Consider the following 27,994-nt stretch of genomic DNA (forward strand, 5'->3'; position numbering starts at 1 on the left):
TCATCTAATCTCCACAGTCTAACATCCATATTAAGTCCTTTTATTTGGCAATTCAAAGAAATACACATCTTTGTACATCAAAATAGTTGCAATAAAAATGTTTATAAAATCTGTACTCTGCCATAAAGTTATTACAGTCCATGTAGCTGAACAAACAGGCAATATGAGGAGAAACATAGTCAGGTTTTTAAAGCACATACAACAGATTAAATTCTGGCAGATTTGAAGGCGTTTTGCTTCTACAGTGATGAAACGATACACTGATTACATTGTTACACAGCCAGAAACCTCAGCACAGCTCCACACATTCACAGGAGACTGAGTTTCCATCCAGGGTAGAGCCTGACTGACTGGCTGGCTGGCTGGCTGGTTGGCTGCCAGCCTAAAACTGACAACTAACTCGAATGGCAGTACAAACCTAGTGAGCATTTAACATCTATTGAGGACAGACACACAGATAAGTTAAGTGCACGGAATGGCAGAGTCTGAGTCTACATGATGTCACGGGACCTCCTGATGGCACAGCACAGCAGCATGCTGAAGATCATCCCAAAGATCTGGACAGAAGAGAAACTACATATCATTAGAGGACAAGAGGAAGGAGGGGACAGAGGAGGAGAGGAAGAGGAGAGAGGGAGAGGGGTGGAGGAGAGAGAGGAAGGAGAGGAGAGAGGAGTGAAGGAGAGAGAGAAAAGAGAGGTGTGAAGGAGAGGAGTGGAGGACGGATAGAAAAGAGAGGAGTGAGCGAGACAGGAGAGGAGAGAGTTGATTGGCTGTTCTCACCATGAGGACTCCAATTCCGATGCCCACTCCTCCAATGATATGGAGTTTAGAGTTGAACACCTCGTCAATGGCCGCTGGGCAACTCTGACAGAACAACACACTGAGATTACACACTGCTACAACTCTTTTACCCTGTAATATACACCTCTACCCTGTAATATATACCTCTACCCTATAATATACACCTCTACCCTATAATATATACCTCTACCCTATAATATACACCTCTACCCTGTAATATACACCTCTACCCTATAATATACACCTCTACCCTATAATATACATGTCTACCCTATAATATACACCTCTACCCTATAATATACACCTCTACCCTATAATATACCTATAATATACACCTCTACCCTATAATATACATGTCTACCCTATAATATACACCTCTACCCTATAATATACACCTCTACCCTATAATATACACCTCTACCCTGTAATATACACCTCTACCCTATAATATACACCTCTACCTTATAATATACATGTCTACCCTATAATATATACCTCTACCCTGTAATATACACCTCAACCCTATAATATACACCTCTACCCTATAATATACACCTCTACCCTATAATATACACTTCTACCCTGTAATATACACCTCTACCCTGTAATATACACCTCTACCCTGTAATATACACCTCTACCCTGTAATATACACCTCTACCCTATAATATACACCTCTACCCTATAATATACATGTCTACCCTATAATATACACATCTACCCTATAATATACACCTCTACCCTATAATATACATGTCTACCCTATAATATACACCTCTACCCTATAATATACACGTCTACCCTATAATATACACCTCTACCCTGTAATATACACCTCTACCCTATAATATACACCTCTACCCTATAATATACACCTCTACCCTATAATATACACCTCTACCCTGTAATATACACCTCTACCCTATAATATACACCTCTACCCTATAATATACATGTCTACCCTATAATATACACCTCTACCCTATAATATACACCTCTACCCTATAATATACACCTCTACCCTGTAATATACACCTCTACCCTATAATATACACCTCTACCCTATAATATACACCTCTACCCTATAATATACACCTCTACCCTATAATATACACCTCTACCCTGTAATATACACCTCTACCCTATAATATACACCTCTACCCTATAATATACACCTCTACCCTATAATATACATGTCTACCCTATAATATACACCTCTACCCTGTAATATACACCTCAACCCTGTAATATACACACCTCTACCCTGTAATATACACAATCTACCCTGTAATATACACCTCTACCCTATAATATACACCTCTACCCTATAATATACACCTCTACCCTATAATATACACCTCAACCCTATAATATACACCTCTACCCTGTAATATACACCTCTACCCTATAATATACACCTCAACCCTATAATATACACCTCTACCCTATAATATACACTTCTACCCTGTAATATACACCTCTACCCTATAATATACACTTCTACCCTATAATATACACCTCTACCCTATAATATACACTTCTACCCTGTAATATACACCTCTACCCTATAATATACACTTCTACCCTGTAAAATACACCTCTACCCTATAATATACACCTCTACCCTATAATATACACTTCTACCCTGTAATATACACCTCTACCCTATAATATACACTTCTACCCTGTAATATACACCTCTACCCTATAATATACACTTCTACCCTGTAATATACACTTCTACCCTATAATATACACCTCTACCCTATAATATACACCTCTACCCTATAATATACACTTCTACCCTGTAATATACACTTCTACCCTATAATATACACCTCTACCCTGTAAAATACACCTCTACCCTATAATATACACCTCTACCCTGTAATATACACTTCTACCCTATAATATACACCTCTACCCTGTAATATACACTTCTACCCTATAATATAATAGCTCGTCACTCAAATAGTTGTTGCGGCAGGGGTTATGTTTGTTACCGTGGTAATCAGAGCCTCCAGTCCTTCCTTCTTTGGGCAGGTCTCCCTGGCGCTGTCAATTATCGTGCCTGTCACGCCGCAGCAGTTCAGCTGCCCCAGGGAAACACAGGCAACACAATTTTAGTTCCACTGTACACTTGACAGACAGACAGACCCTGGACTGTTATGTTAGAGTTATGTGTGTGTGTACAGACAGACAGACAAGACAGACACTGGACTGTTATGTTGGAGTTGTGTGCGTGTGTGTGTGTGTGTGTGTGTGTGTGTGTGTGTGTGTGTGTGTACTCACTCCAAAGTGTATGAGGCGTAATGTCTCCTTCAGGGCCTCCTGCTTGGTGTTCATGTAGTTATTGTAAGTCTGCTTGTAGAACTCTGTGATGTCTTCCACCACCTAGACAGAGACAGATGGGGGAGACAAGGGACGCCGGAGGGGAGAGACAGACAGGGAAGGGGGAGACAGACAGGAGGTGGGGAGAGACAGAGAGGGAAGGGGGAGACAGACATGGGGTGGGGAGAGACAGAGAGGGAAGGGGGAGACAGACATGGGGTGGGGAGAGACAGAGAGGGAAGGGGGAGACAGACAGGGGGCGGGGAGAGGAGAGACAGAGAGGGAAGCGGGAGACAGACATGGGGTGGGGAGAGACAGAGAGGGAAGGGGAGACAGAAAGGGGGTGGGGAGAGGAGAGACAGAGAGGGAAGGGGGAGACAGACAGGGGAGAGACAGAGAGGGAAGGGGAGACAGACATGGGGTGGGGAGAGACAGAGAGGGAAGGGGGAGACAGACAGCGGGTGGGGAGAGACAGAGAGGGAAGGGGGAGACAGACAGGGGTGGGGAGAGGAGAGACGGAGAGGGAAGGGGAGACAGACAGGGGAGAGACAGAGACAGAGAGGGGAGGGGGAGACAGACAGGGGGTGGGGAGAGACAGAGAGGGAAGGGGGAGACAGACATGGGGTGGGGAGAGACAGAGAGGGAAGGGGGAGACAGACAGGGGGTGGGGAGAGACAGAGAGGGGAGGGGGAGACAGACAGGAGGAGAGAAGAGAGACAGACAGGGGGAGAGAAGAGAGACAGAGAGGGGAGGGGAGACAGACAGGAGGAGAGAAGAGAGACAGAGAGGAGAGGGGGAGACAGACAGGGGGGAGAGAAGAGAGACAGAGAGGGAAGGGGGAGATAGAGAGGGGAGGGGGAGACAGACATGGGGTGGGGAGAGACACAGAGAGGGAATGGGGAGACAGACAGGGGGTGGGGAGAGGAGAGACAGAGAGGGAAGGGGGAGACAGACATGGGGTGGGGAGAGACAGAGAGGGAAGGGAAGGGGGAGACAGACAGGGGGTGGGGAGAGGAGAGACAGAGAGGGAAGGGGGAGACAGACAGGGGGGAGAGAAGAGAGACAGAGAGGGGAGGGGGAGACAGACAGGAGGAGAGGAGAGACAGAGAGGGAGAAGGGGGAGACAGACATGGGGTGGGGAGAGACAGAGAGGGAAGGGGGAGACAGACGGGGTGGGGAGAGGAGAGACAGAGGGAAGGGAGAGACAGACAGGGGGAGAGAAGAGAGACAGAGAGGGGAGGGGAGACAGACAGGAGGAGAGGAGAGACAGAGAGGGGAGGGGGAGACAGACAGGAGGAGAGGAGAGACAGAGAGGGAAGGGAGAGACAGACAGGAGGAGAGACAGAGAGGGGGGGGAGACAGACAGGAGGAGAGGAGAGACAGAGAGGGGAGGGGGAGACAGACAGGAGGAGAGGAGAGACAGAGAGGGAAGGGAGAGACAGACAGGGGGGAGAGAAGAGAGACAGAGAGGGGAGGGGGAGACAGACAGGAGGAGAGGAGAGACATGAGAATGGAGAGATGCTAAGGTTTTGTATTGAGCTGTAATAGATGGTCTGATGGTCTGTCCACAGTAAGAACAACAAACAGTGAAACAGCCTCTGAGTGTGTTACCGTATCTTTATTGGAGAGCCCCCAGATCCCTGCTGCTACCTCCACCCCAAAGATCAACAACAGGAAGAAGAAGAACTGGAGAGGTGGGGAGAGAGACAGACAGGGGAGAGGGGGGGAGAGAGACAGAGAGGGGAGGGGGAGAGAGACAGACAGGGGCGGGGAGAGAGACAGAGAGGGGAGGGGGAGAGAGACAGACAGGGGCGGGGAGAGAGACAGAGAGGGGAGGGGGAGAGAAACAGAGAGGGGAGGGGGAGAGAGACAGACAGGGGGAGAAACCAGGGGGCGGTGAGAGAGACAGAGAGGGGTGGGGAGAGAGACAGACAGGGGGCGGGGAGAGAGACAGAGAGGGGAGGGGGAGAGAGACAGAGAGGGGAGGGGGAGAGAGACAGACAGGGGGGGGAGAAACCAGGGGGCAGGGGGGGAGAGAGACAGACAGGAGGTGGGGAGAGAGACAGACAGACAGGGGGAGAACGAGAGACAGACAGGGGGCGGGGAGAGAGACAGACAGGGGGCGGGGAGAGAGACAGAGAGGGGAGGGGGAGAGAGACAGACAGGGGGAGAACGAGAGACAGACAGGGGGTGGGGAGAGAGACAGACAGGGGTAGGGAGAGAGACAGACAGGGGGTAGGGAGAGAGACAGACAGGGGAGAACGAGAGACAGACAGGGGGTGGGGAGAGAGACAGACAGGGGGTAGGGAGAGAGACAGACAGGGGGTAGGGAGAGAGACAGACAGGGGGAGAACGAGAGACAGACAGGGTGTGAGGCCTTGCAATGAAAAGTGTGTTATCATTGTATTCTATGATCACCATCATCATTGATCCTCACCAGTCCGAGCATACAGGGGGATTCCTTAATGGCTCCACAGCAGCCCAGGAACCCAACAACCATCATCAGCGCCCCCGCAGCGATCAGAATATACACACCTGTGGACCACACACACCATACACACACACACACACACACACACCATACACACACACACCATACACACACCATACACACACCATACACACACACACACACCACACACACACCATACACACACACCATACACACACCATACATACACACACCATGCACACACACACACACCATGCACACACACACCATACACACACACACCATACACACACACACCATGCACACACACACACACACACACCACACACACCATGAATACACACCATGCACACACACCATACACACACACCATACACACACACCATGCACACACACCATGCACACACACCATGCACACACACCATGAATACACACCATGCACACACACCATACACACACACACCACACACACACACACACCATGCACACACACACCACACCACACACACCATGAATACACACCATGCACACACACCATACACACACACCATGCACACACACCATGCACACACACCATGCACACACACCATACACACACACCATGAATACACACCATGCACACATAGCAGCCCTCTGTAACCCTGGTGACATAGCAGCCCTCTCTAATCCTGGTGACATAGCAGCCCTCTGTAACCCTGGTGACATAGCAGCCCTCTGTAACCCTGGTGACATAGCAGCCCTCTCTAACCCTGGTGACATAGCAGCCCTCTGTAACCCTGGTGACATAGCAGCCCTCTGTAACCCTGGTGACATAGCAGCCCTCTGTAACCCTGGTGACATAGCAGCCCTCTGTAACCCTGGTGACATAGCAGCCCTCTGTAACCCTGGTGACATAGCAGCCCTCTGTAACCCTGGTGATATAGCAGCCCTCTGTAACCCTGGTGACATAGCAGCCCTCTGTAACCCTGGTGACATAGCAGCCCTCTGTAACCCTGGTGACATAGCAGCCCTCTGTAACCCTGGTGATATAGCAGCCCTCTGGAGACATGATGATACACCCTCCACCCTATTAGGTCTCACCCACTGGACAGCAGTTATATATAGAAAGAAAGAAAGAATGCAGGAAAGCAAGCAAGAAAGAAGGAACATCTTTCTGTGACAGTTCTTCAGAGAAAACGGGAAACAAAAGGACAGAAACAATGCTGTCCCTGACCCCTTACCCTGTCCCTGACCCCTGTCCCTGACTCTGTCCCTGACCCCTGTCCCTGACTCTGTCCCTGACCCCTGTCTCTGACTCTGTCCCTGACCCCTGACTCTGTCCCTGACCCCTGACTCTGTCCCTGACCCCTGACTCTGTCCCTGACCCCTTTCCCTGTCCCTGACTCCGTCCCTGACCCCTTACCCTGTCCCTGACCCCTGTCCCTGACTCTGTCCCTGACCCCTGACTCTGGCCCTGACCCCTGTCCCTGACTCTGTCCCTGACCCCTGACTCTGTCCCTGACCCCTGACTCTGTCCCTGACCCCTGACTCTGTCCCTGACCCCTGACTCTGTCCCTGACCCCTTTCCCTGTCCCTGACTCTGTCCCTGACCCCTTACCCTGTCCCTGACCCCTGTCCCTGACCCCTGTCCCTGACTCTGTCCCTGACCCCTGACGCTGTCCCTAACCCCTGACACTGTCCCTGAGCCCTTACCCTGTCCCTGACCCCTTACCCTGTCCTTGACCCCTGACTCTGTCCCTGACCCCTGACTCTGTCCCTGACCCCTGACCCTGACCCCTGACCCCTGACCCTGTGTAGAGAATGAAGTGTGTGTGTTTGTGTGTGTTAGAAACCTATTTGTGGACCTTAGAGTTTCTAACAGACATGATGATACCACTAGCTGAGAGGAGATATTTTATGGTGTAGGGGTTATGGTTAGGGGTGAGAAGTTGGATTTAAGGTATAGGGGTTAGGGGTGAGAGCTCAGTCTTACCGGTGAAGAAGACAGAAGGAGAGTCCTCTCCACTGAACAGTCCCTCAGTCCGAGAGTCAAAACGCAGCCACAGCCCTACGGCCAACACTCCTGTTCCTGCCAACTGACACATGCACACCCACACACACATATGTTAGAAACAGTGTAAAGAACAGTTCAGATTTTGGGAATGATACCCAGCAGGCACTTATCCTCGACTACTCCCCCCCCCCAGCCACTTTCTAGAAAACTGGTTTCAGGCTGCTACATCCATTATAATATAATGGTAATATAATAATATAACAGTAATATAATAATATAGTAATATAATATAATAGTAATATAATAATATAATTGTAATATAATAATATAAAGTAATATAATAATATAACAGTAATATAATAATATAATAGTAATATAATAGTAATATAGTAATATAATAATATAATAGTAATATAATAATATAGTAATATAAAGTAATATAATAATATAATAGTAATATAATAATATAACAGTAATATAATAATATAGTAATATAATAATATAATAGTAATATAATAATATAAAGTAATATAATAATATAGTAATATAATATAATAATATAAAGTAATATAATAATATAACAGTAATATAGTAATATAATAATATAGTAATATAATAATATAATAGTAATATAATAATATAACAGTTATATAATAATATAGTAATATAATATAATAATATAAAGTAATATAATATAACAGTAATATAATAATATAGTAATATAATATAATAATATAATAGTAATATAATAACATAAAGTAATATAATAATATAACAGTAATATAATAATATAGTAATATAATAATATAAAGTAATATAATAATATAACAGTAATATAATAATATAGTAATATAATATAATAACATAAAGTAATATAATAATGTAAGACATATAATAATATAATAGTAATATAGTTACATAGTAATATAATAATATAATAATATAGACATATAATAATATAAGAGTACAATGATATAATAGTAATGTAATAATATAGAAATATAATAGTAATATAGTAATATAATATTATATACATAATTATATAGAAATATAATAATATAATAGTAATTAATAATATGGAAATATAATAATATAATAGTAATATAATAATAATATATAATGGTAATATAATAGTAATTAATAATATGGAAATATAATAATATAATAGTAATATAATATAGTAATATATTAATAATATAATAATATAATGGTAATATAATAATATAATATTATAGTAATATAATAATATAGAAATATAATAATGTAATAGTAATATAATAGTAATATAATAATATAATAGTAATATAATATAATAATATAATAGTAATATAATAATATAGAAATATAATAATGTAATAGTAATATAATAATATGGTAATATAATAATACAAAAGTAATATTTTAATATGGAAATATAATAATATAGACATAATAGTATAAATGATGAATCAGCATTCTGGTTCAGTATGTGGATCATTTGTTGTTGTGCTCCAGCTCAATGGAATCTTGTGAAACTGATACTGCGGGTCTGTTGATATTTCTGTCCACAAAGTTTCAAAGAAGAAGTTACAGTTGATGTACGAAGGGCTATATAAATAAATTTAATTTGAAATTTGACAGTTGGTTTCCCAGACAGTGAAGTATCTGGGTCATGACATCACTCCCAATGGCAGGCAGCTGGGTACAGAGAGGATACAGGCTATTCTCTCCGTCCCACAGCTGATGTCATTGACTGGTATGGCAGGGTATTGTAGGGCGTGGTTACCTGACTATGCTGAGGTGGTGCAGCCGCTTTCTGACCTTATTTATTATGGCCACAAAATGGCTATGAGGGCAAAATGAAGTGGACACCAGAGGGACTGACTGCTCTGACCAGACTGGAACAACTCATGACTACTTCTCCCTGTGTGGGGCTCCCTGACCAGTGTAAACCTTTTAACTGCTTTGTTTGTGAGAAATGGTTTTATGTCATCTGTTTTAACACCGGAGCATGGAGGAAAGCAGTGTCCTGTTGGGTATTATTCCAAACAGCTGGACAGTGTGGCCAGAGGTCTGGTTTGTTGTTTGAGAGCTGTGGCTGCAGCTATTGCAGCTGTGATGGCTTGTGCAGACATTGTTGTCATGTGTGAACTCACTGTACACGTGCCTCATGCAGTTCATGCTCTTATTTCACAGGCAAAGACGGCCCATCTAACACCAGCTCCATTATCAGAATGACGGCCATCTAACACCAGCTCTACTGCTGCATTATCAGAATGTTCTTCTGACAATGTCTCATGTGACCCTGAAGAGGTGCACTGTGGACGATGGAGAGCCGCACGACTGTGCTGCCCTGGTGGAGCTTGTCTCTAAACCAAGGTGGGATTTAACTGATGTCCCTTTGCTAAACACACATGTGGAACTGTTTGTAGATGGCTGAGAAAGGAGAACCATTGGTTGCGTATGCGGTTACTACTGCCTCAACCACACTGGAAAGTGCTAAATTACCCTGCCACCTTTCTGCCCAAGCAGCAGAACTCTTTGCACTCACTAGAGCTGGCATATTAGCTAAAGGCCAGTCTGCTACCATCTATACAGATAGCAGATATGCCTTAGGTGTGGTACATGATTTTGGTACTCTGTGGAAACAGCGTTGCTTCCTGACCTCTCCTCTGGACAATCTCTCATTCAAAACGTGTTGATAACTTACTAGAGGCTATTTGGCTCCCTTCTGAAGGTGCTGTTTGTAAGTGCCTTGCTCATGCTAACTCTTCCGACCCTGTCTCCAAAGGTAATGCTATGGCTGACTTGGCAGCTAAGGCTGCAGCTGTGTCCGTGGAGGCCCCTGTGTTACAGATGGTTTAACTTCCTGATCATAACCTCTTCTCTCTCACTGATATCTCTGACTTGCAATCATCTGTGGTTCCTGTTGAGTTGAGGAAGTGGAAATGACTATGTACATATGACCAGGTGCAGAAACTCTGGCTGGGCTACCAGTCTTACCACGTTCATGTTTCCCCTACTTAGCTAAGTTGTCACATGGAAGGGATTATGTGTCAAAGGGGGGAGTTGTTGATTTTGTAAATACATTTTGTTTTGCACCTGGGTTTTCTGTGTTTGCTGAACAATTTTGTGCAAAATGTGTGATTTGTATGACTATCAACATGGGAAGAGGGATTCCCATGCCACTGTCGGCTCATCCGACCCCTGAAGGACCATTTGAACACATAATGATGGATTTTATTGAACTCTCTCCTTGTCAGGGTTACAAATATTGTCTGGTGATAGTGGATGCCTTCTCCAAGTGGGTAGAGGCTTTCCCATGTCGACATCCCACTGCTATGGCAGTGGCCAAGAATCTCCTTAGGGAGATCATCCCAAGGTGGGGGTTACCATCTAAATTAACCAGCGACAATGGCTCCCACTTTGTAAACCTGGTGATACAGAACTTGTCTGAGATTCTGCAGATAGACCTCAGGACCCATTGTAGCTATAAGCCGCAATCTGGCGGTTTAAATGAACGCGCTAATTAGACCTTAACATCTAAGAATGTGAAGCTTATTGCAGAGACAGGGCTTTCCTGGGTCACTGTGATGCCCCTGGCTCTGATGTACATGTGAGGGCTGTTGGGGATTAATCAGAATTAGTTGGGTAACATAGATAGGATGTTTTATTTTCATTATATGCTTGTGAGTTACTTCTCATCAGAATGTATCTTGTTGTACTATAGTGGTGGCCATTTGCAGTTATCCTTTCTCTGTCAGGGTTCAGTTACTTGGGCCGCAGAAAGGGGAAAGGTCAAGCTTGTCGTCATGTGTAAACATATATTTTAAACCATGTGAAGGGATGATTGAGGGGGAACCAATTATCTCTTGGCTCCACAATGTCTGTTTGCCAGTCACTCCCTACTTTTCCCATCGGGGAGAGGGGGAAGGCAGTGTCTGGAAACATTCTATGTTCCCTCTCTCGTTGCCCCTATCTTGACCTAGCGGCTCACTTTCCTCTCCGTGAGCTTGTCCAGAATTGGTTGTATTTGGGATGGGAGTGTCTAAAATGACAATTGATATATATCATTGGGTGGGGGTAATGTCTTGGTACCATTTTGTACCAAGAATGAGATAAGAGCTTTGTTTAGGAGACCAAACTGAAGGATAATTTATAGCCCACTCTGTCTGGCTAGGGGATACTCCTCTCTGAAGTAAAGTCTTTCTTTGTGTAAGTTCCTAAGACCTGTGGTTTGTCATGTTGTCTAGGGGGGTGGATCTGTGCTATAAAGGAACCCATTTGCCATTATGTTGGCCACTCTCAACTTTTCATTAGAGATACTGAACTGTTGAAAGTCAAAATGCTTTGCAAAACTTAATTATTATTAAAGGTGAAGATTAAGCATAACTCTGACTGGTGTGTGATTTCTCATCATTTGGTAATTAAGGAAATATCCACGACAGGGCGGCCCCACAGAACCACTGGATTGGCTCCTCATGAGGTTCTGACAGGTAGACCAATGAGGATGATCAATTCCCCCTCCCCACAGAACCACTGGATTGGCTCCTCATGAGGTTCTGACAGGTAGACCAATGAGGATGATCAATTCCCCCTTCCCACAGAACAAGTTGACACTTATGGGCTGTGACGATGAAGTTATTGTACTGCTCTAAACAATGTTCTGAAGGCAATTTTCCCCAGAGTGAAAGCGGCTCTACCCCAGCCACTGGTGGGGATCCTGCACAAACTGCAACCAGGTGACTGGCTGGCGGTGAAAGACATGAGCATTGGAACCAGCAGAGGTGGACTGGACCATACCAGGTGATGCTGATTACTCCCACTGCTGTTCGTGTAGCTGAGAGGTCTACTTGGATCCACGCCATGACCGTTCAGTCCCATGGCGAGACTTAATTATCAGCCACTCCAGCTCGAGCCAACTTTAAACAATGCTACCTTATATAATGTTACTTACCCTACATTGTTCATCTCATATGCATACGTTGATACTGTACTCTATATCATCGACTGCATCCTTATGTAATACATGTATCACTAGCCACCTATGCCACTTGGTTTACATACTTATCTCATATAATACTGTACTGATATCATCTACTGGCAGACTCAGGACAGGAGTCCAGCAAACAATAACCGCTCCAGTACGGGAAGAAGCAGAAGGTCAATGCATCCACTGGATGAGCATCACAGTAGGAATCCCGAGGGAAACACTTGGTGGTCACTGCTTAACTGTACAGTAAAGACTGAACCGATGTTAGGAAATACCTCCTGTTATGTATGTAGCTTGTTTCCACATTCAGCGATCTCCCCATTCTTACAGTATTCAGTAGAGGTCAGCATTAATGACACTCTATGTGCACTAGAAGGGCTCTTATCCCATGAGAACACAGGGGGTCAACCCTCACTAGGTAGAACACTGAGGGATAAATGCATTAATGACACTCTATGTGCACTAGAAGGGCTCTTATCCCATGAGAACACAGAGGGTCAACCCTCACTAGGTAGAACACTGGAGGGATAAATACAAAATAACAAAATATTTACGAGTGGGATTTTATTGTTCACATTGGTGCAGTAGAATTATCTTAGAACCTAGATCCCGTGTACCAGAACCTATTCAAATCCAACCCCGGCGGACCTCATTCAGAACCTGTCCTGATCCAGCCCCGGCGAACCCCATTCAGAACCTGTCCTGATCCAGCCCCGGCGAACCCCATTCAGAACCTGTCCTGATCCAACCCCGGCGAACCCCATTCAGAACCTGTCCTGATCCAACCCCGGCGAACCCCATTCAGGACCTGTCATTGTCACAACCCAAGCAATATTTCCATACTACAATTGAATGAATCCTATCTGGGAATGTCAACATGTGTCAATTATAGTGTTTTCCCAATAGGATGAAGCTGGAAGAAGGGAACATGCAGCTCTGGATACCCCATTAGACTGAGGGTGGGACACACCCCATTAGACTGAGGGTGGGACACACCATTATTGATGCTGAAACTGACGATCGTTCTCCTCATCAATTTGGCTCGGCAACATTTACTGATCATTATTGGATCTGTGGTGATCAAGCCCGTCTCTACCTACCAGCACATTGGACAGGGTGCTGTATTTTAGGTAAACTAAACATATCCCTTGTGGTAATGCATAAAACCAATTCCTCTATTCCAAGCAGGTTACACAGTGCCATCCGTTTTGTCACCAAAGCCCCATACACTACCCACCACTGCGACCTGTATGCTCTCGTTGGTTGGCCCTCGCTTCATACTCGTCACCAAACCCACTGGCTACAGATTATCTACAAGTCTCTGCTAGGTAAAGCCCCGCCTTATCTCAGCTCACTGGTCACCATAGCAGCACCCACCCGTAGTACGCATTCCAGCAGGTATATCTCACTGGTCACCCCCAAAGCCAATTCCTCCTTTGGTCGCCTTTCCTTCCAGTTCTCTGCTGCCAATGACTGGAACGAACTGCAAAAATCACTGAAGCTGGAGACTCATATCTCCCTCACATTAAGCACCAGCTGTCAGAGTAGCTCACAGATCACTGCACCTGTACATAGCCCATCTGTAAACAGCCCATATATCTACCTCATCCCCATACTTTATTAATTTATTTATCTTGCTCCTTTGCACCCCAGTATCTCTACTTGCACATTCATCTTCTGCACATCTACCATTCCAGTGTTTAATTGCTATATTGTAATTACTTCGCCACCATGGCCTGTTTATTGCCTTACCTCCCTTATCCTACCTCATTTGCACACACACTATATATACTTTTTCTAATGTATTATTGATAGTATGTCTGTTTATTCCATGTGTAACTCTGTGTTGTTGTATGTGTCGAATTGCTATGCTTTATTTTGGCCAGGTCACAGTTGAAAATTAGGACTTGTTCTCAACTAGCCTACGTGGTTAAATAAAGGTGAAATAAAAATAAATAAAATAAAATAAATCACTTCAAGAAGCTCATCAAACGCTCGGCTCAGGCCAAGCGACGAGTCGGCTGGATCGGTCAGATATACCCGTATAACTTTGATGCAAAAGCGAGAGGGGAAGCAATCCTGATAAGGAAAAACATTCCTTTTGTTTACTCAACCTCCATTTCAGATCCAAATGGTCGGTATGTTATTGTGGCTTGTATACTGAATTCGAAACCAATAACCTTGGTAAATTTATACTGTATATAACAAGGCAGCCAGAATTTCAAAGAAGCATTTATGCAAGTACAAGATAGAGGGGGGGCTTTGGCCTTCCTCACTTCAAACTGTATTATTGGGCTGCTAATCCGAACATTGTCTTTCTGGAGGGAAAGTTTACCTGGGATCCGTCAGAATTATATGCCTTCGTGGCTTTTGATTGAGCAAGCCTCCTGTCAACATTCCTCACTCCCTGCACTTGTTAATAGTCCAGAATATGTGGAAAAAGACACGTATGACTCTAATCCAGTCATTTGTCTTACTCTTATGATCTGGAAACAGATGAGGTATTTTCTTAACATACCCACTGTTTACATTGACAGCCCAATTTGTCTGAATCATGCTTTCCACCCTGCATTGGATGGTGTGGTGTTTTCACAGTAGAGGGAAAAGGGGCTCACAACAATTGGTAATCTATACATAGATGGTCAGTTAGCTTCAGTTCAACAATTACAGGGAAAGTTCAACATGCCAACAACACATTATTTCACATACCTCCAAATCAGGAATTTCTTAAGGACACAAATCCCACAGTGTGGCAGTAAGCCAAATAGTCCTACATTAGATAGCTTGATCCTTATCGAACCCCATTCAAAAGGGTCGGTCTCTAGACTGTATGATGTGCTACAGACCTACATAGAGGTATCCACAGACACTATTAAAAGGGTCGGTCTCTAGACTGTATGATGTGCTACAGGCCCACATAGAGGTATCCACAGACACTATTAAAAGGGCTTGGGAACAAGAACTTGGTTCAGAAATCTCAGATGAGGACTGGGTAGAAGCTCTCAGATGAGGACTGGGTAGAAGCTCTCAGTTGAGGACTGGGTAGAAGCTCTGAGATGAGGACTGGGTAGAAGCTCTGAGATGAGGACTGGGTAGAAGCTCTCAGATGAGGACTGTGTAGAAGCTCTCAGATGAGGACTGGGTAGAAGCTCTGAGATGAGGACTGGGTAGAAGCTCTGAGATGAGGACTGTGTAGAAGCTCTCAGATGAGGACTGGGTAGAAGCTCTGAGATGAGGACTGGGTAGAAGCTCTGAGATGAGGACTGTGTAGAAGCTCTCAGATGAGGACTGGGTAGAAGCTCTGAGATGAGGACTGGGTAGAAGCTCTCAGATGAGGACTGGGTAGAAGCTCTGAGAAGAGGACTGGGTAGAAGCTCTGAGATGAGGACTGGGTAGAAGCTCTCAGATGAGGACTGGGTAGAAGCTCTCAGATGAGGACTGTGTAGAAGCTCTCAGATGAGGACTGGGTAGAAGCTCTGAGATGAGGACTGGGTAGAAGCTCTCAGATGAGGACTGGGTAGAAGCTCTCAGATGAGGACTGGGTAGAAGCTCTCAGATGAGGACTGGGTAGAAGCTCTCAGATGAGGACTGGGTAGAAGCTCTCAGATGAGGACTGGGTAGAAGCTCTCAGATGAGGACTGGGTAAAAGCTCTCAGATGAGGACTGGGTAGAAGCTCTCAGATGAGGACTGGGTAAAAGCTCTCAGATGAGGACTGGGTAGAAGCTCTCAGGAATATAAACCACAGTTCAGTGAATGCCAGACTCAACCATGTACAGTTTAAGGTGATACACAGGTTACGTTACTCAAAAGTAAAACTGCATGAAATATTCCTGGACACCTCACCACTGTGTGAGAGGTGCAAGCAGGAGGAGGGGACGTTGACCCACTTATTTTGGACATGTCCTAAGTTACAGGCTTACTGGGCTCTCATTTTTGATGACTTATCTAAAGCCTTCGATAGAGTTCTAGCCCCAGACCCATTGACCGCTCTGTTTGGTACAGTTGATGGGAATAACCAGGAAGGGAAGGCTGTCTCTCTTTGTACTCTATTAGCCAAGAGGCTCATATTGCAATTTTGGAAATTGGAGACTGTACCTACCTTTGAAATGTCGTTACGGGATTTAGGGAATGTATTACATATGAAAAGATTCGATACAATACCTCCAATAGAAGTCTGTTTTACAAAATATGGCAGCCGATACTGGATAAATGGTCCAGTCCCACTTCATAACTGGGTTGACGATCTGCTGCTACTCTGTGCTGTACTCCACTCAATATTTATTTTGGGTTTAACTACACTGCTTGTAATGACTAGATGCTGTCTTCTTATACATGTACCACCTAATAGGATTTAGTTTTATTTTGTGTATGTGTGAGTTCGGTTTAGTTCTGTCCTCTAAACTGGACATCCCATTCAACAGTACAATGAATGTCAATGTTTGTATTGCTGTCTTTATAAAAAAAAATATATATATATATAATAACATAAGACCTGGATGATATATCACACACAGTCAAACAGAGTGTATCTCAGGGATACCTTACCAACCAAGGGAAACAACCAGACACTCATCCAGTCTGATTTAGCTTCTCAGTGTTAATCATTCTCTTTTCTCACTATGGCCAACAAACATCTGACCACCAAAATGCTGATAACATTGTAAAAGAGAAGAGAGAATGTGACAAAAGAGAGAGGGTCATTTTTTTAACTAGGCAAGGAAGTTGTGACGAAATTCTGATTTACAATGACAGCCTACCGAGGAACAGTGGGTTAACTGCCTTGTTCAGGTGCAGAACAACAGATGGGGATTCGAGCAAGCAACCTTTCAGTTACTGGCTCAATGCTCTAACCAGTAGGCTACCTGCCACCCAGGCTCAGGTAAGAGTAGACTCAGTAGACAGAAGTTCGATATCTCAGAGCACTTACCCAGAAGAGGAAGTTGAACATGAACATCAGATATTTGATGCATTTGATTCCTCCTACGACTCCCATGCTAAAATACAGCACACGTTTGGTGGTGGAGAGAAATATCCCAGACAAGTCTAGTCAGAGTTAAACCGACGGCTCCCAGAGAAGTCTAGTCAGAGTTAAACCTGCGGTTCCCAGAGAAGTCTAGTCAGAGTTAAACCTGCGGTTCCCAGAGAAGTCTAGTCAGAGTTAAACCTACGGTTCCCAGAGAAGTCTAGTCAGAGTTAAACCTGCGGTTCCCAGACAAGTCTAGTCAGAGTTAAACCGACGGCTCCCAGACAAGTCTAGTCAGAGTTAAACCTGCGGTTCCCAGAGAAGTCTAGTCAGAGTTAAACCTGCGGTTCCCAGAGAAGTCTAGTCAGAGTTAAACCTGCGGTTCCCAGAGAAGTCTAGTCAGAGTTAAACCTGCGGTTCCCAGAGAAGTCTAGTCAGAGTTAAACCTGCGGTTCCCAGAGAAGTCTAGTCAGAGTTAAACCTGCGGTTCCCAGAGAAGTCGAGTCACACAGAGTTAAACCTGCGGTTCCCAGAGAAGTCTAGTCAGAGTTAAACCTGCGGAAAGAAACCTGTGAAAGAACACGAAGGAGAGAGGTCTGTGGAGAATTCCTGAGCCACACCCTCCAACCTCACTTGTTCTTTGTTAGTAAGTCAGTCAAGCAGGAAGGGAGGGGCTCGGCTAAAGCTTACAACAAGCTCTACGCAGACGCAAGATTCTGAGTGTTGCAATGTTGTTTTTCCTCGTACCTGCATTCAACATACCGTTTTTACTACCTGAAAATGGAGACATAGCATTCCTTCCTCAGCCGTGGGGGCAGGATTTTGCTTGGTTCCTTGATCTGATCTATAGACTATACACAGTGCCTTCGGAAAGTATTCAGACCCCTTGACCTTTTCCACATTTTGTTACGTTACAGCCTTATTGTCACGGATCCTTCCAGAACTTTCATTACACACACCTGTCTCCTATTCCCACTGATTAGTACTTGTATAAGTGTGCCCTTTGGTTTCCACTGGGCTGTTGATTATTGTTACTATGTCCGTTGGTGCGTGTGAGTACCTGTGCTGTGTTTTGCCTTCGTGCCCTTGTGGATTGCGCAGATGATTATGGGTGTCGTCCCATGTGTTAGTCATTGTGCGCTTGTGTTATTTATTCGAGGTGCTCCTCACTCTTTTGTTTTGGGTTTCTACCCTGTGTTTTGTTACGTGTTTGTTTGGTCTTCGACTTAATCCATTTTAGAATAAGGCTGTAACGTACCAAAATGTGGAAAAAGTTAAGGAGTCAAAAAGTCAAGGAGTCTGAGTCTGGCTCTAACCAACTGTGCAATTTTTAAGTAAACAAAGTGAACAATTAGGTGAACAATGGATAAGTATAGAAATAAAAAGGTATTAGGTGAACAATAGATAAGTATAGAAATAAAAAGGTATTAGGTGAACAATGGATAAGTATAGAAATAAAAAGGTATTAGGTGAACAATAGATAAGTATAGAAATAAAAACAACAGTAAATAAGAAAGTGAATGCAGATAGTCTGGGTATCCATTTGATGAACTGTTCAGGAGTCTTATGGGGGTAAAAACTGTGGAGAAGCCTTTTGGTCCTAGAATGCACTGTAGGCTATTCATCCAAGTAGTCTATGTTGCATTGATGACCAAATATAATCTCAATGACTGTTCAAACAGTCAACCAAACAACAAGAATCTACCCAAAAAGGTATTTTGTTTAGAAGTAATAGCTATTGTGAAATGGTAGAACCGGCTGTAGTCTATTGCACCAGACCATCACATGGAGATGAAGGCCTTGTTTCTATTGGACCAGACCATCACATAGAGATGAAGGCCTTGTTTCTATTGGACCAGACCATCACATAGAGATGAAGGCCTTGTTTCTATTGGACCAGACCATCACATAGAGATGAAGGCCTTGTTTCTATTGGACCAGGCCATTTCTATAGGATCAGATCATCAGACTGTGTAGAGTGTCTCCATCTAGTGGTGGAAATATAACACTGCAGGTCAGATGTACCAGTTATGGTGATGATGAGGCGGAGGAGGAGCTTGTTGACTCCAATAGTTCTCTGTTCTGCCAGCCACATGATAATAGAGGTAGCTAAGCCTCCTGGAGATTACTACTGGATGTGCAGGTTTTTGTTCCAGCCCTGCTCTAGAAAACCTGATTTTAAGTTCATTTGGATTTTTTCATTTCACATCCATTAAGACTAAAATAATCCTCAACTTGTTTTTATATCTTTCAATATGTTTTTTAAATGTTATTTTCTAAAGCATTGAGTGACTGTATTTCATTGTTTTACACAGTTTTTTGTCCTGTCTCACACCCAGACTTTTGACATTCTGCTACGTATTGCTGTAAGGATCGTCGTCGGGAGAAAGAGAGGAGGACCAAGATGCAGCGTGGTAAGTGTTCATATTAAAACGGGTTTAATGAACACTGAAACAAAACACGACAAACGAACAGTCCTGAACGGTGCAACAAAACACAGAACAGAAAATAAACACCCACAACCAAAATGTGGAAAACAGGCTGCCTAAGTATGATTCTCAATCAGAGACAACGAACGACACCTGCCTCTGATTGAGAACCATACCAGGCCCAACACATAGAAATATAACAACCTAGAAAAACAAACAGACTGCCCACCCCAACTCACGCCCTGACCATACTAACACAAAGACAAAACAAAGGAACTAAGGTCAGAACGTGACAATTGCACTTACAAAAGTCATCTTAATTAGAAAATATTTAATGCACCTGTTTAAAAAAGAGTCAAATAAATGGAAAAGATATACATATTGGATGTGAATAAGCCATTTGTAACTTTTCTTTTACACAAAATACAGTCGTCTCTAAGTATTGTGTCATTACCACCACAACAAGCAAATTACATGATAATAACCTTTTCAGAAGAGACAGTGGAGAACATGGTTACCATGGATGTGAATAGAGACAGTGGAGAACATGGTTACCATGGATATGAATAGAGACAGTGGAGAACATGGTTACCATGGATATGAATAGAGACAGTGGAGAACATGGTTACCATGGATATGAATAGAGACAGTGGAGAACATGGTTACCATGGATATGAATAGAGACAGTGGAGAACATGGTTACCAGGGATATGAATAGAGACAGTGGAGAACATGGTTACCATGGATATGAATAGAGACAGTGGAGAACATGGTTACCATGGATATGAATAGAGACAGTGGAGAACATGGTTACCATGGATATGAATAGAGACAGTGGAGAACATGGTTACCATGGATATGAATAGTGACAGAACATGGAAGAACATGGTTACCATGGATATGAATAGAGACAGTAGAGAACATGGTTACCATGGATATGAATAGAGACAGTGGAGAACATGGTTACCATGGATATGAATAGAGACAGTGGAGAACATGGTTACCATGGATATGAATAGAGACAGTGGAGAACATGGTTACCATGGATATGAATAGAGACAGTGGAGAACATGGTTACCATGGATATGAATAGAGACAGTGGAGAACATGGTTACCATGGATATGAATAGAGACAGTGGAGAACATGGTTATCATGGATATGAATAGAGACAGTGGAGAACATGGTTACCATGGATATGAATAGAGACAGTGGAGAACATGGTTACCATGGATATGAATAGTGACAGTGGAGAACATGGTTACCATGGATATGAATAGAGACAGTGGAGAACATGGTTACCATGGATATGAATAGTGACAGTGGAGAACATGGTTACCATGGATATGAATAGTGACAGAACATGGAAGAACATGGTTACCATGGATATGAATAGAGACAGTAGAGAACATGGTTACCATGGATATGAATAGAGACAGTGGAGAACATGGTTACCATGGATATGAATAGAGACAGTGGAGAACATGGTTACCATGGATATGAATAGAGACAGTGGAGAACATGGTTATCATGGATGTTAATAGAGACAGTGGAGAACATGGTTACCATGGATATGAATAGAGACAGTGGAGAACATGGTTACCATGGATATGAATAGTGACAGAACATGGTTACCATGGATATGAATAGAGACAGTGGAGAACATGGTTACCATGGATATGAATAGAGACAGTGGAGAACATGGTTACCATCGATGTGAATAGAGACAGTAGAGAACATGGTTACCATGGATATGAATAGAGACAGTGGAGAACATGGTTACCATGGATATGAATAGAGACAGTGGAGAACATGGTTACCATGGATATGAATAGAGACAGTGGAGAACATGGTTACCATGGATATGAATAGAGACAGTGGAGAACATGGTTACCATATATATTAATAAAGACAGTGGAGAACATGGTTACCATGGATATGAATAGAGACAGTGGAGAACATGGGTACCAGGGATATGAATAGAAACAGTGGAGAACATGGTTACCATGGATATGAATAGAGACAGTGGAGAACATGGTTACCATGGATATGAATAGAGACAGTGGAGAACATGGTTACCATGGATATGAATATAACAGTGGAGAACATGGTTACCATGGATATGAATAGAAACAGTGGAGAACATGGTTACCATGGATATGAATAGAGACAGAACATGGACGTCATGGAGGGAAATCCAAATGTTGATGGTTACCATGGAGCTGCTGCTGTCCCACTGACTGTCAGACAAACGGACTGGCTTGGTGCTCACATCGTCGGACAGACACCAATATGCCAGTCCTTTTGAACAGTCAGCGTGTTTGTGAAATATTCAGTGGGAAATTTTCAGTGCTTGTGTTGTCATAGTGATTAGCAGGGCTAGTTTAAACATTGGAAACAGACACTGTGGTGTTATCATTCTGATTAGCAGGGCTAGTTTAAACATTGGAAACAGACACTGTGGTGTTGTCATTATGATTAGCAGGGCTAGTTTAAACATTGGAAACAGACACTGTGGTGTTGTCATAGTGATTAGCAGGGCTAGTTTAAACATTGGAAACAGACACTGTGGTGTTGTCATAGTGATTAGCAGGGCTAGTTTAAACATTGGAAACAGACACTGTGGTGTTGTCATAGTGATTAGCAGGGCTAAACATCACTATTTTCCTCTTGTGATGGTAAACACATCTAATATGTCTGCAAATGTATTTGTCTGGTTATTTTACTGTTTTGAATCAGTCACTCAGTAAACGTGTGCTGCTTTGTACATGAGCTCGGTAGATGAGCTTAATGTCTTGGGGGACACTCACCATTGAAGACCTCTCCATAACAACAGGTTAGCAGGAAGGTCTCCATTGAAGACCTCTCCATAACAACAGGTTAGCAGGAAGGTCTCCATTGAAGACCTCTCCATAACAACGGGTTAGCAGGAAGGTCTCCATTGAAGACCTCTCCATAACAACAGGTTAGCAGGAAGGTCTCCATTGAAGACCTCTCCATAACAACAGGTTAGCAGGAAGGTCTCCATTGAAGACCTCTCCATAACAACAGGTTAGCAGGAAGGTCTCCATTGAAGACCTCTCCATAACAACAGGTTAGCAGGAAGGTCTCCAGTGAAGACCTCTCCATAACAACAGGTTAGCAGGAAGGTCTCTATTGAAGACCTCTCCACAACACCAGGTTAGCAGGAAGGTCTCCATAACAACATGTTAGGTAAACATGACATGGAAGATAACAATGATTAGATACGGAAACATCATGGCTGGGTGTTGTTTTCTGTTTGTTCCCCCCTTGGTGGTGACAAGTTTACCAGGGTAGCATCAATGATCACACACACACACACACACACACACACACACACACACACACACACACACACACACACACACACACACACACACACACACACACACACACACACACACACACACACTGTTGACCTCTAGGGGTGTGTGTGTAACTGAAGCTCTGTTCTCCCTCAGGACTCTGGAGAATCAACAACAATGTCTTTGTGTCCCCGCCACCAGCCTCTCTCTCTCTCTCTCCTTTTTCTCCAATCTCTCTGTTTCTATTTGCCCCTCTTTCTCTCTGTTCTCCACCCACAGGAGGAACAGAAGAACAGGAGACGTGAGAAAGTCAGAGGAAGAAATCAATACACTTTCACTTCTTTGTCATAAAGCAGTTTCCCAAACTAGGGCTGTTGTTCTTTTCTACCCAGAAGGTCACACTACATGATAGCCTGATGACCTTCCTCTTTTCTACCCAGAAGGTCACACTACATGATAGCCTGATGACCTTCCTCTTTTCTACCCAGAAGGTCACACTACATGATAGCCTGATGACCTTCCTATTTTCTACCCAGAAGGTCACACTACATGATAGCCTGATGACCTTCCTATTTTCTACCCAGAAGGTCACACTACATGATAGCCTGATGACCTTCCTATTTTCTACCCAGAAGGTCACACTACATGATAGCCTGATGACCATCCTCTTTTCTTCCCAGAAGGTCACACAACATGACAGCCTGATGACCTTCTTCAATACACAGAAGATCAGACAACATGACAGCCTGAGTCGTCTGAACTTCCCAATATCTTTCTGATGCATATCAGTCACTTAAAACCTCCTTCAGATTAAAATACTGTCAAGAGGACTGGCAGACTGATTTGTAGTAAATAGACTGTCGCCAGGACTGGCAGACTGATTTGTAGTAAATAGACTGTCAAAAGGACTGGCAGACTGATTTGTAGTAAATAGACTGTCAAGAGGACTGGCAGACTGATTTGTAGTATATAGACTGTCAAGAGGACTTGCAGACGATTTGTAGTAAATAGACTGTCAAAAGGACTGGCAGACTGATTTGTAGTAAATAGACTGTCAAAAGGACTGGCAGACTGATTTGTAGTAAATAGACTGTCAAAAGGACTGGCAGACTGATTTGTAGTAAATAGACTGTCAAGAGGACTGGCAGACTGATTTGTAGTATATAGACTGTCAAGAGGACTTGCAGACGATTTGTAGTAAATAGACTGTCAAAAGGACTAGCAGACTGATTTGTAGTAAATAGACTGTCAAAAGGACTGGCAGACTGATTTGTAAATCAAATTTTTGTTCCATTAAAATAACATCAAATTGATCAGAAATACAGTGTAGACATTGTTAATGTTGTAAATGACTATTGTAGCTGGAAACGGCAGATTTTTAATGGAATATCTACATAGGCGTACAGAGGCCCATTATCAGCAACCATCACTCCTTTGTTCCAATGGCACGTTGTGTTAGCTAATCCAAGTTTATCATTTTAAAAGGCTAATTGATCCTGAGAAAACCCTTTTGCAATTATGTTGGAACAGCTGAAAAATGTTGTTCTGATTAAAGAAGCAACAAAACTGTCCTTCTTTAGACTAGTTACTATGTTACTATGGTACCGTCCTCTCTACTCATGTATAGTCATGTTACTATGGTCCTCTATACTCATGTATAGTCATGTTACTATGGTAACGTCCTCTATACTCATGTATTGTCATGTTACTATGGTAACGTCCTCTATACTCATGTATAGTCATGTTACTATGGTCCTCTATACTCATGTATAGTCATGTTACTATGGTAACGTCCTCTATACTCATGTATACTCATGTTACTATGGTCCTCTATACTCATGTATAGTCATGTTACTATGGTAACGTCCTCTATACTCATGTATAGTCATGTTACTATGGTCCTCTATACTCATGTATAGTCATGTTACTATGGTCCTCTATACTCATGTATAGTCATGTTACTATGGTAACGTCCTCTATACTCATGTATTGTCATGTTACTATGGTAACGTCCTCTATACTCATGTATAGTCATGTTACTATGGTCCTCTATACTCATGTATAGTCATGTTACTATGGTAACGTCCTCTATACTCATGTTACTATGGTAACGTCCTCTATATTCATGTATAGCCATGTTACTATGGTCCTCTATACTCATGTATAGTCATGTTACTATGGTAACGTCCTCTATACTCATGTATAGTCATGTTAGTATTATTCCTTCTTAATGCCACGTTGAAGGGTTTAGCCTGATTAAATCAACAATCATTGCAGTCAGTGGAACACCAACAGCATCCATTCCAGCCCATTTTATAAACAGGACGCTAGGCTAATCTGATTGACCGATGAAGACAGTGAGGTCAGAGCCAGGAGCCCACGACCACAGCGTGCAGAGTTGAGGCTATAGTTACTTTAGCATCAATCCAAGATAAAGATTAAGAAGAGTTCCCAGGAGCCGACGACCACAGCGTGCAGACTTGAGGCTATAGTTACTTTAGCATCAATCCAAGATAAAGACTGCAATAGCATCGAATAGTCCCCGCGATATGCAACTGTTCAGGGAAGTCAGGAACCAATACACGCAGTCAGTCAGGAAAGCAAAGGCCAGCTTTTTCAAGCAGAAATTTGTATCCTGTAGCTCTAACTCCAAAAAGTTCTGGGACACTGTAAAGTCCATGGAGAACAAGAGCACCTCCTCCCAGCTGCCCACTGCACTGAGGCTAGGTAACACGGTCACCACCGATAAATCCGTGATAATCAAAAACTTCAACAAGCATTTCTCAACGGCTGGCCAAGCCTTCCTCCTGGCTACTCCAACCTCGGCCAACAGCTCCGGCCCCCCCGCAGCTACTCGCCCAAGCATCCCCAGCTTCCCCTTTACCCAAATCCAGATAGCAGATGTTCTGAAAGAGCTGCAAAACCTGGACCCGTACAAATCAGCTGGGCTAGACAATCTGGACCCTCTATTTCTGAAACTATCCGCCGCCATTGTCGCAACCCCTATTACCAGCCTGTTCAACCTCTCCTTCATATCGTCTGAGATCCCCAAGGATTGGAAAGCTGCCGCGGTCATCCCCCTCTTCAAAGGGGGAGACACCCTGGACCCAAACTGTTACAGACCTATATCCATCCTGCCCTGCCTATCTAAGGTCTTCGAAAGCCAAGTCAACAAACATATAACTGACCATCACGAATCCCATCGTACCTTCTCCGCTGTGCAATCTGGTTTCCGAGCCGGTCACGGGTGCACGTCAGCCACCCTCAAGGTCCTAAACGATATCATAACCGCCATCAATAAAAGACAGTACTGTGCAGCCGTCTTCATCGACCTTGCCAAGGCTTTCGGCTCTGTCAATCACCATATTCTTATCGGCAGACTCAGTAGCCTCGGTTTTTCTGATGACTGCCTTGCCTGGTTCACCAACTACTTTGCAGACAGAGTTCAGTGTGTCAAATCTGAGGGCATGCTGTCCGATCCTCTGGCAGTCTCTATGGGGGTGCCACAGGGTTCAATTCTTGGACCGACTCTGTTCTCTGTATATATCAATGATGTTCTTGCTCTTGCGATTCCCTGATCCACCTCTACGCAGACGACACCATTCTGTATACTTCCGGCCCGTCATTGGACACTGTGCTATCTAACCTCCAAACGAGCTTCAATGCCATATAACACTCCTTCCGTGGCCTCCAACTGCTCTTAGACGCTAGTAAAACCAAATGCATGCTTTTCAACCGTTCGCTGCCTGCACCCTGCACGCCCAGACTAGCATCACCACCCTGGATGGTTCCGACCTAGAATATGTGGACATCTATAAATACCTAGGTGTCTGGCTAGACTGTAAACTCTCCTTCCAGACTCATATCAAACATCTCCAATCTAAAATCAAATCTAGAATCGGCTTTCTATTCCGCAACAAAGCCTCCTTCACTCACGCCGCCAAACTTACCCTAGTAAAACTGACTATCCTACCGATCCTCGACTTTGGCGATGTCATCTACAAAATAGCTTCCAATACTCTACTCAGCAAACTGGATGCAGTTTATCACAGTGCCATCCGTTTTGTTACAAAAGCACCTTATACCACCCACCACTGCGACCTGTATGCTCTAGTCGGCTGGCCCTCGCTACATATTCGTCGCCAGACCCAGAGTTGCATTGAGTGAGACTCACCCAGGAGACGAAGTTGAAGACGAACAACAGATATTTGACGCAAGTCTCTCCTCCCGTCAGTAGCGCCATGGTCCGTCTGTCAGATGAAGAGATGTAGACGTCTATAATACTGTTAGAAAAGCTGTGTGATAACGTTGTTGATTCCGGTCAGTTGGGCGAATGGAAGTTGATGAAGTCCTCAGCCCCCTTTGTCTCTGCTGTCTGTGTGCTGTGCGTGGTGGTGCCTATATAGAGGCGCACAGCACTCCCACCTCAGACACAAATTGTCTGCCACTTTTTTCTTTCTCTCCTTCTCTTTCTTTCTCTTTCATTCTTTCTTTCTTTAGGTTTGTTATTGTCAATATACAGAATATGAACAACTAGTCAGATTTGAGTCCTATAGATTTAGTCAGGTTGTTACTCAACACGGTATATGTGTGTGTGTGGCTGAGGTGATTCACTCTGACAAGGCATACTGTTAATTACAGGTCAGATCAGCCTCTCTGTAAATTACAGGTCAGATCAGCCTCTCTCTGGCTCTTTGCTTAGTCTGAGTCCTGACACACACACAC

At 43.8% G+C, this 27,994-nt stretch overlaps 1 protein-coding gene across 6 annotated transcripts; it reads right to left on the reverse strand.

Annotated features, from left to right (window-relative positions):
- Window positions 1-24: 24 nt before the first annotated feature.
- On the reverse strand, window positions 25-27,647 carry LOC112241581 (CD9 antigen-like). Of its 6 annotated transcripts, none has more exons than XM_042317300.1 (9): window positions 17,998-18,145; window positions 17,481-17,962; window positions 7,560-7,662; window positions 5,573-5,670; window positions 4,747-4,821; window positions 3,097-3,198; window positions 2,808-2,897; window positions 784-867; window positions 25-557 (listed from the first exon to the last, which is right to left on the reverse strand). In XM_042317300.1, exons 2-9 carry the CDS (start codon window positions 17,544-17,546, stop codon window positions 492-494), a joined length of 684 nt encoding a protein of 227 aa, XP_042173234.1. In that variant the 5' UTR covers window positions 17,547-17,962; window positions 17,998-18,145; the 3' UTR covers window positions 25-491. The 6 variants fall into 6 exon arrangements, with proteins under 6 accessions (XP_042173234.1, XP_042173232.1, XP_042173233.1 ...); XM_042317298.1 differs by having other exon boundaries at window positions 17,481-17,997; window positions 18,037-18,138; XM_042317299.1 differs by having other exon boundaries at window positions 17,481-17,997; window positions 18,072-18,094.
- Between the last annotated feature and the right edge of the window lie 347 nt (window positions 27,648-27,994).

This window comes from Oncorhynchus tshawytscha, unplaced genomic scaffold, assembly GCF_018296145.1.
Source record: "Oncorhynchus tshawytscha isolate Ot180627B unplaced genomic scaffold, Otsh_v2.0 Un_contig_4370_pilon_pilon, whole genome shotgun sequence".
Lineage (NCBI taxonomy): Eukaryota > Metazoa > Chordata > Actinopteri > Salmoniformes > Salmonidae > Oncorhynchus > Oncorhynchus tshawytscha.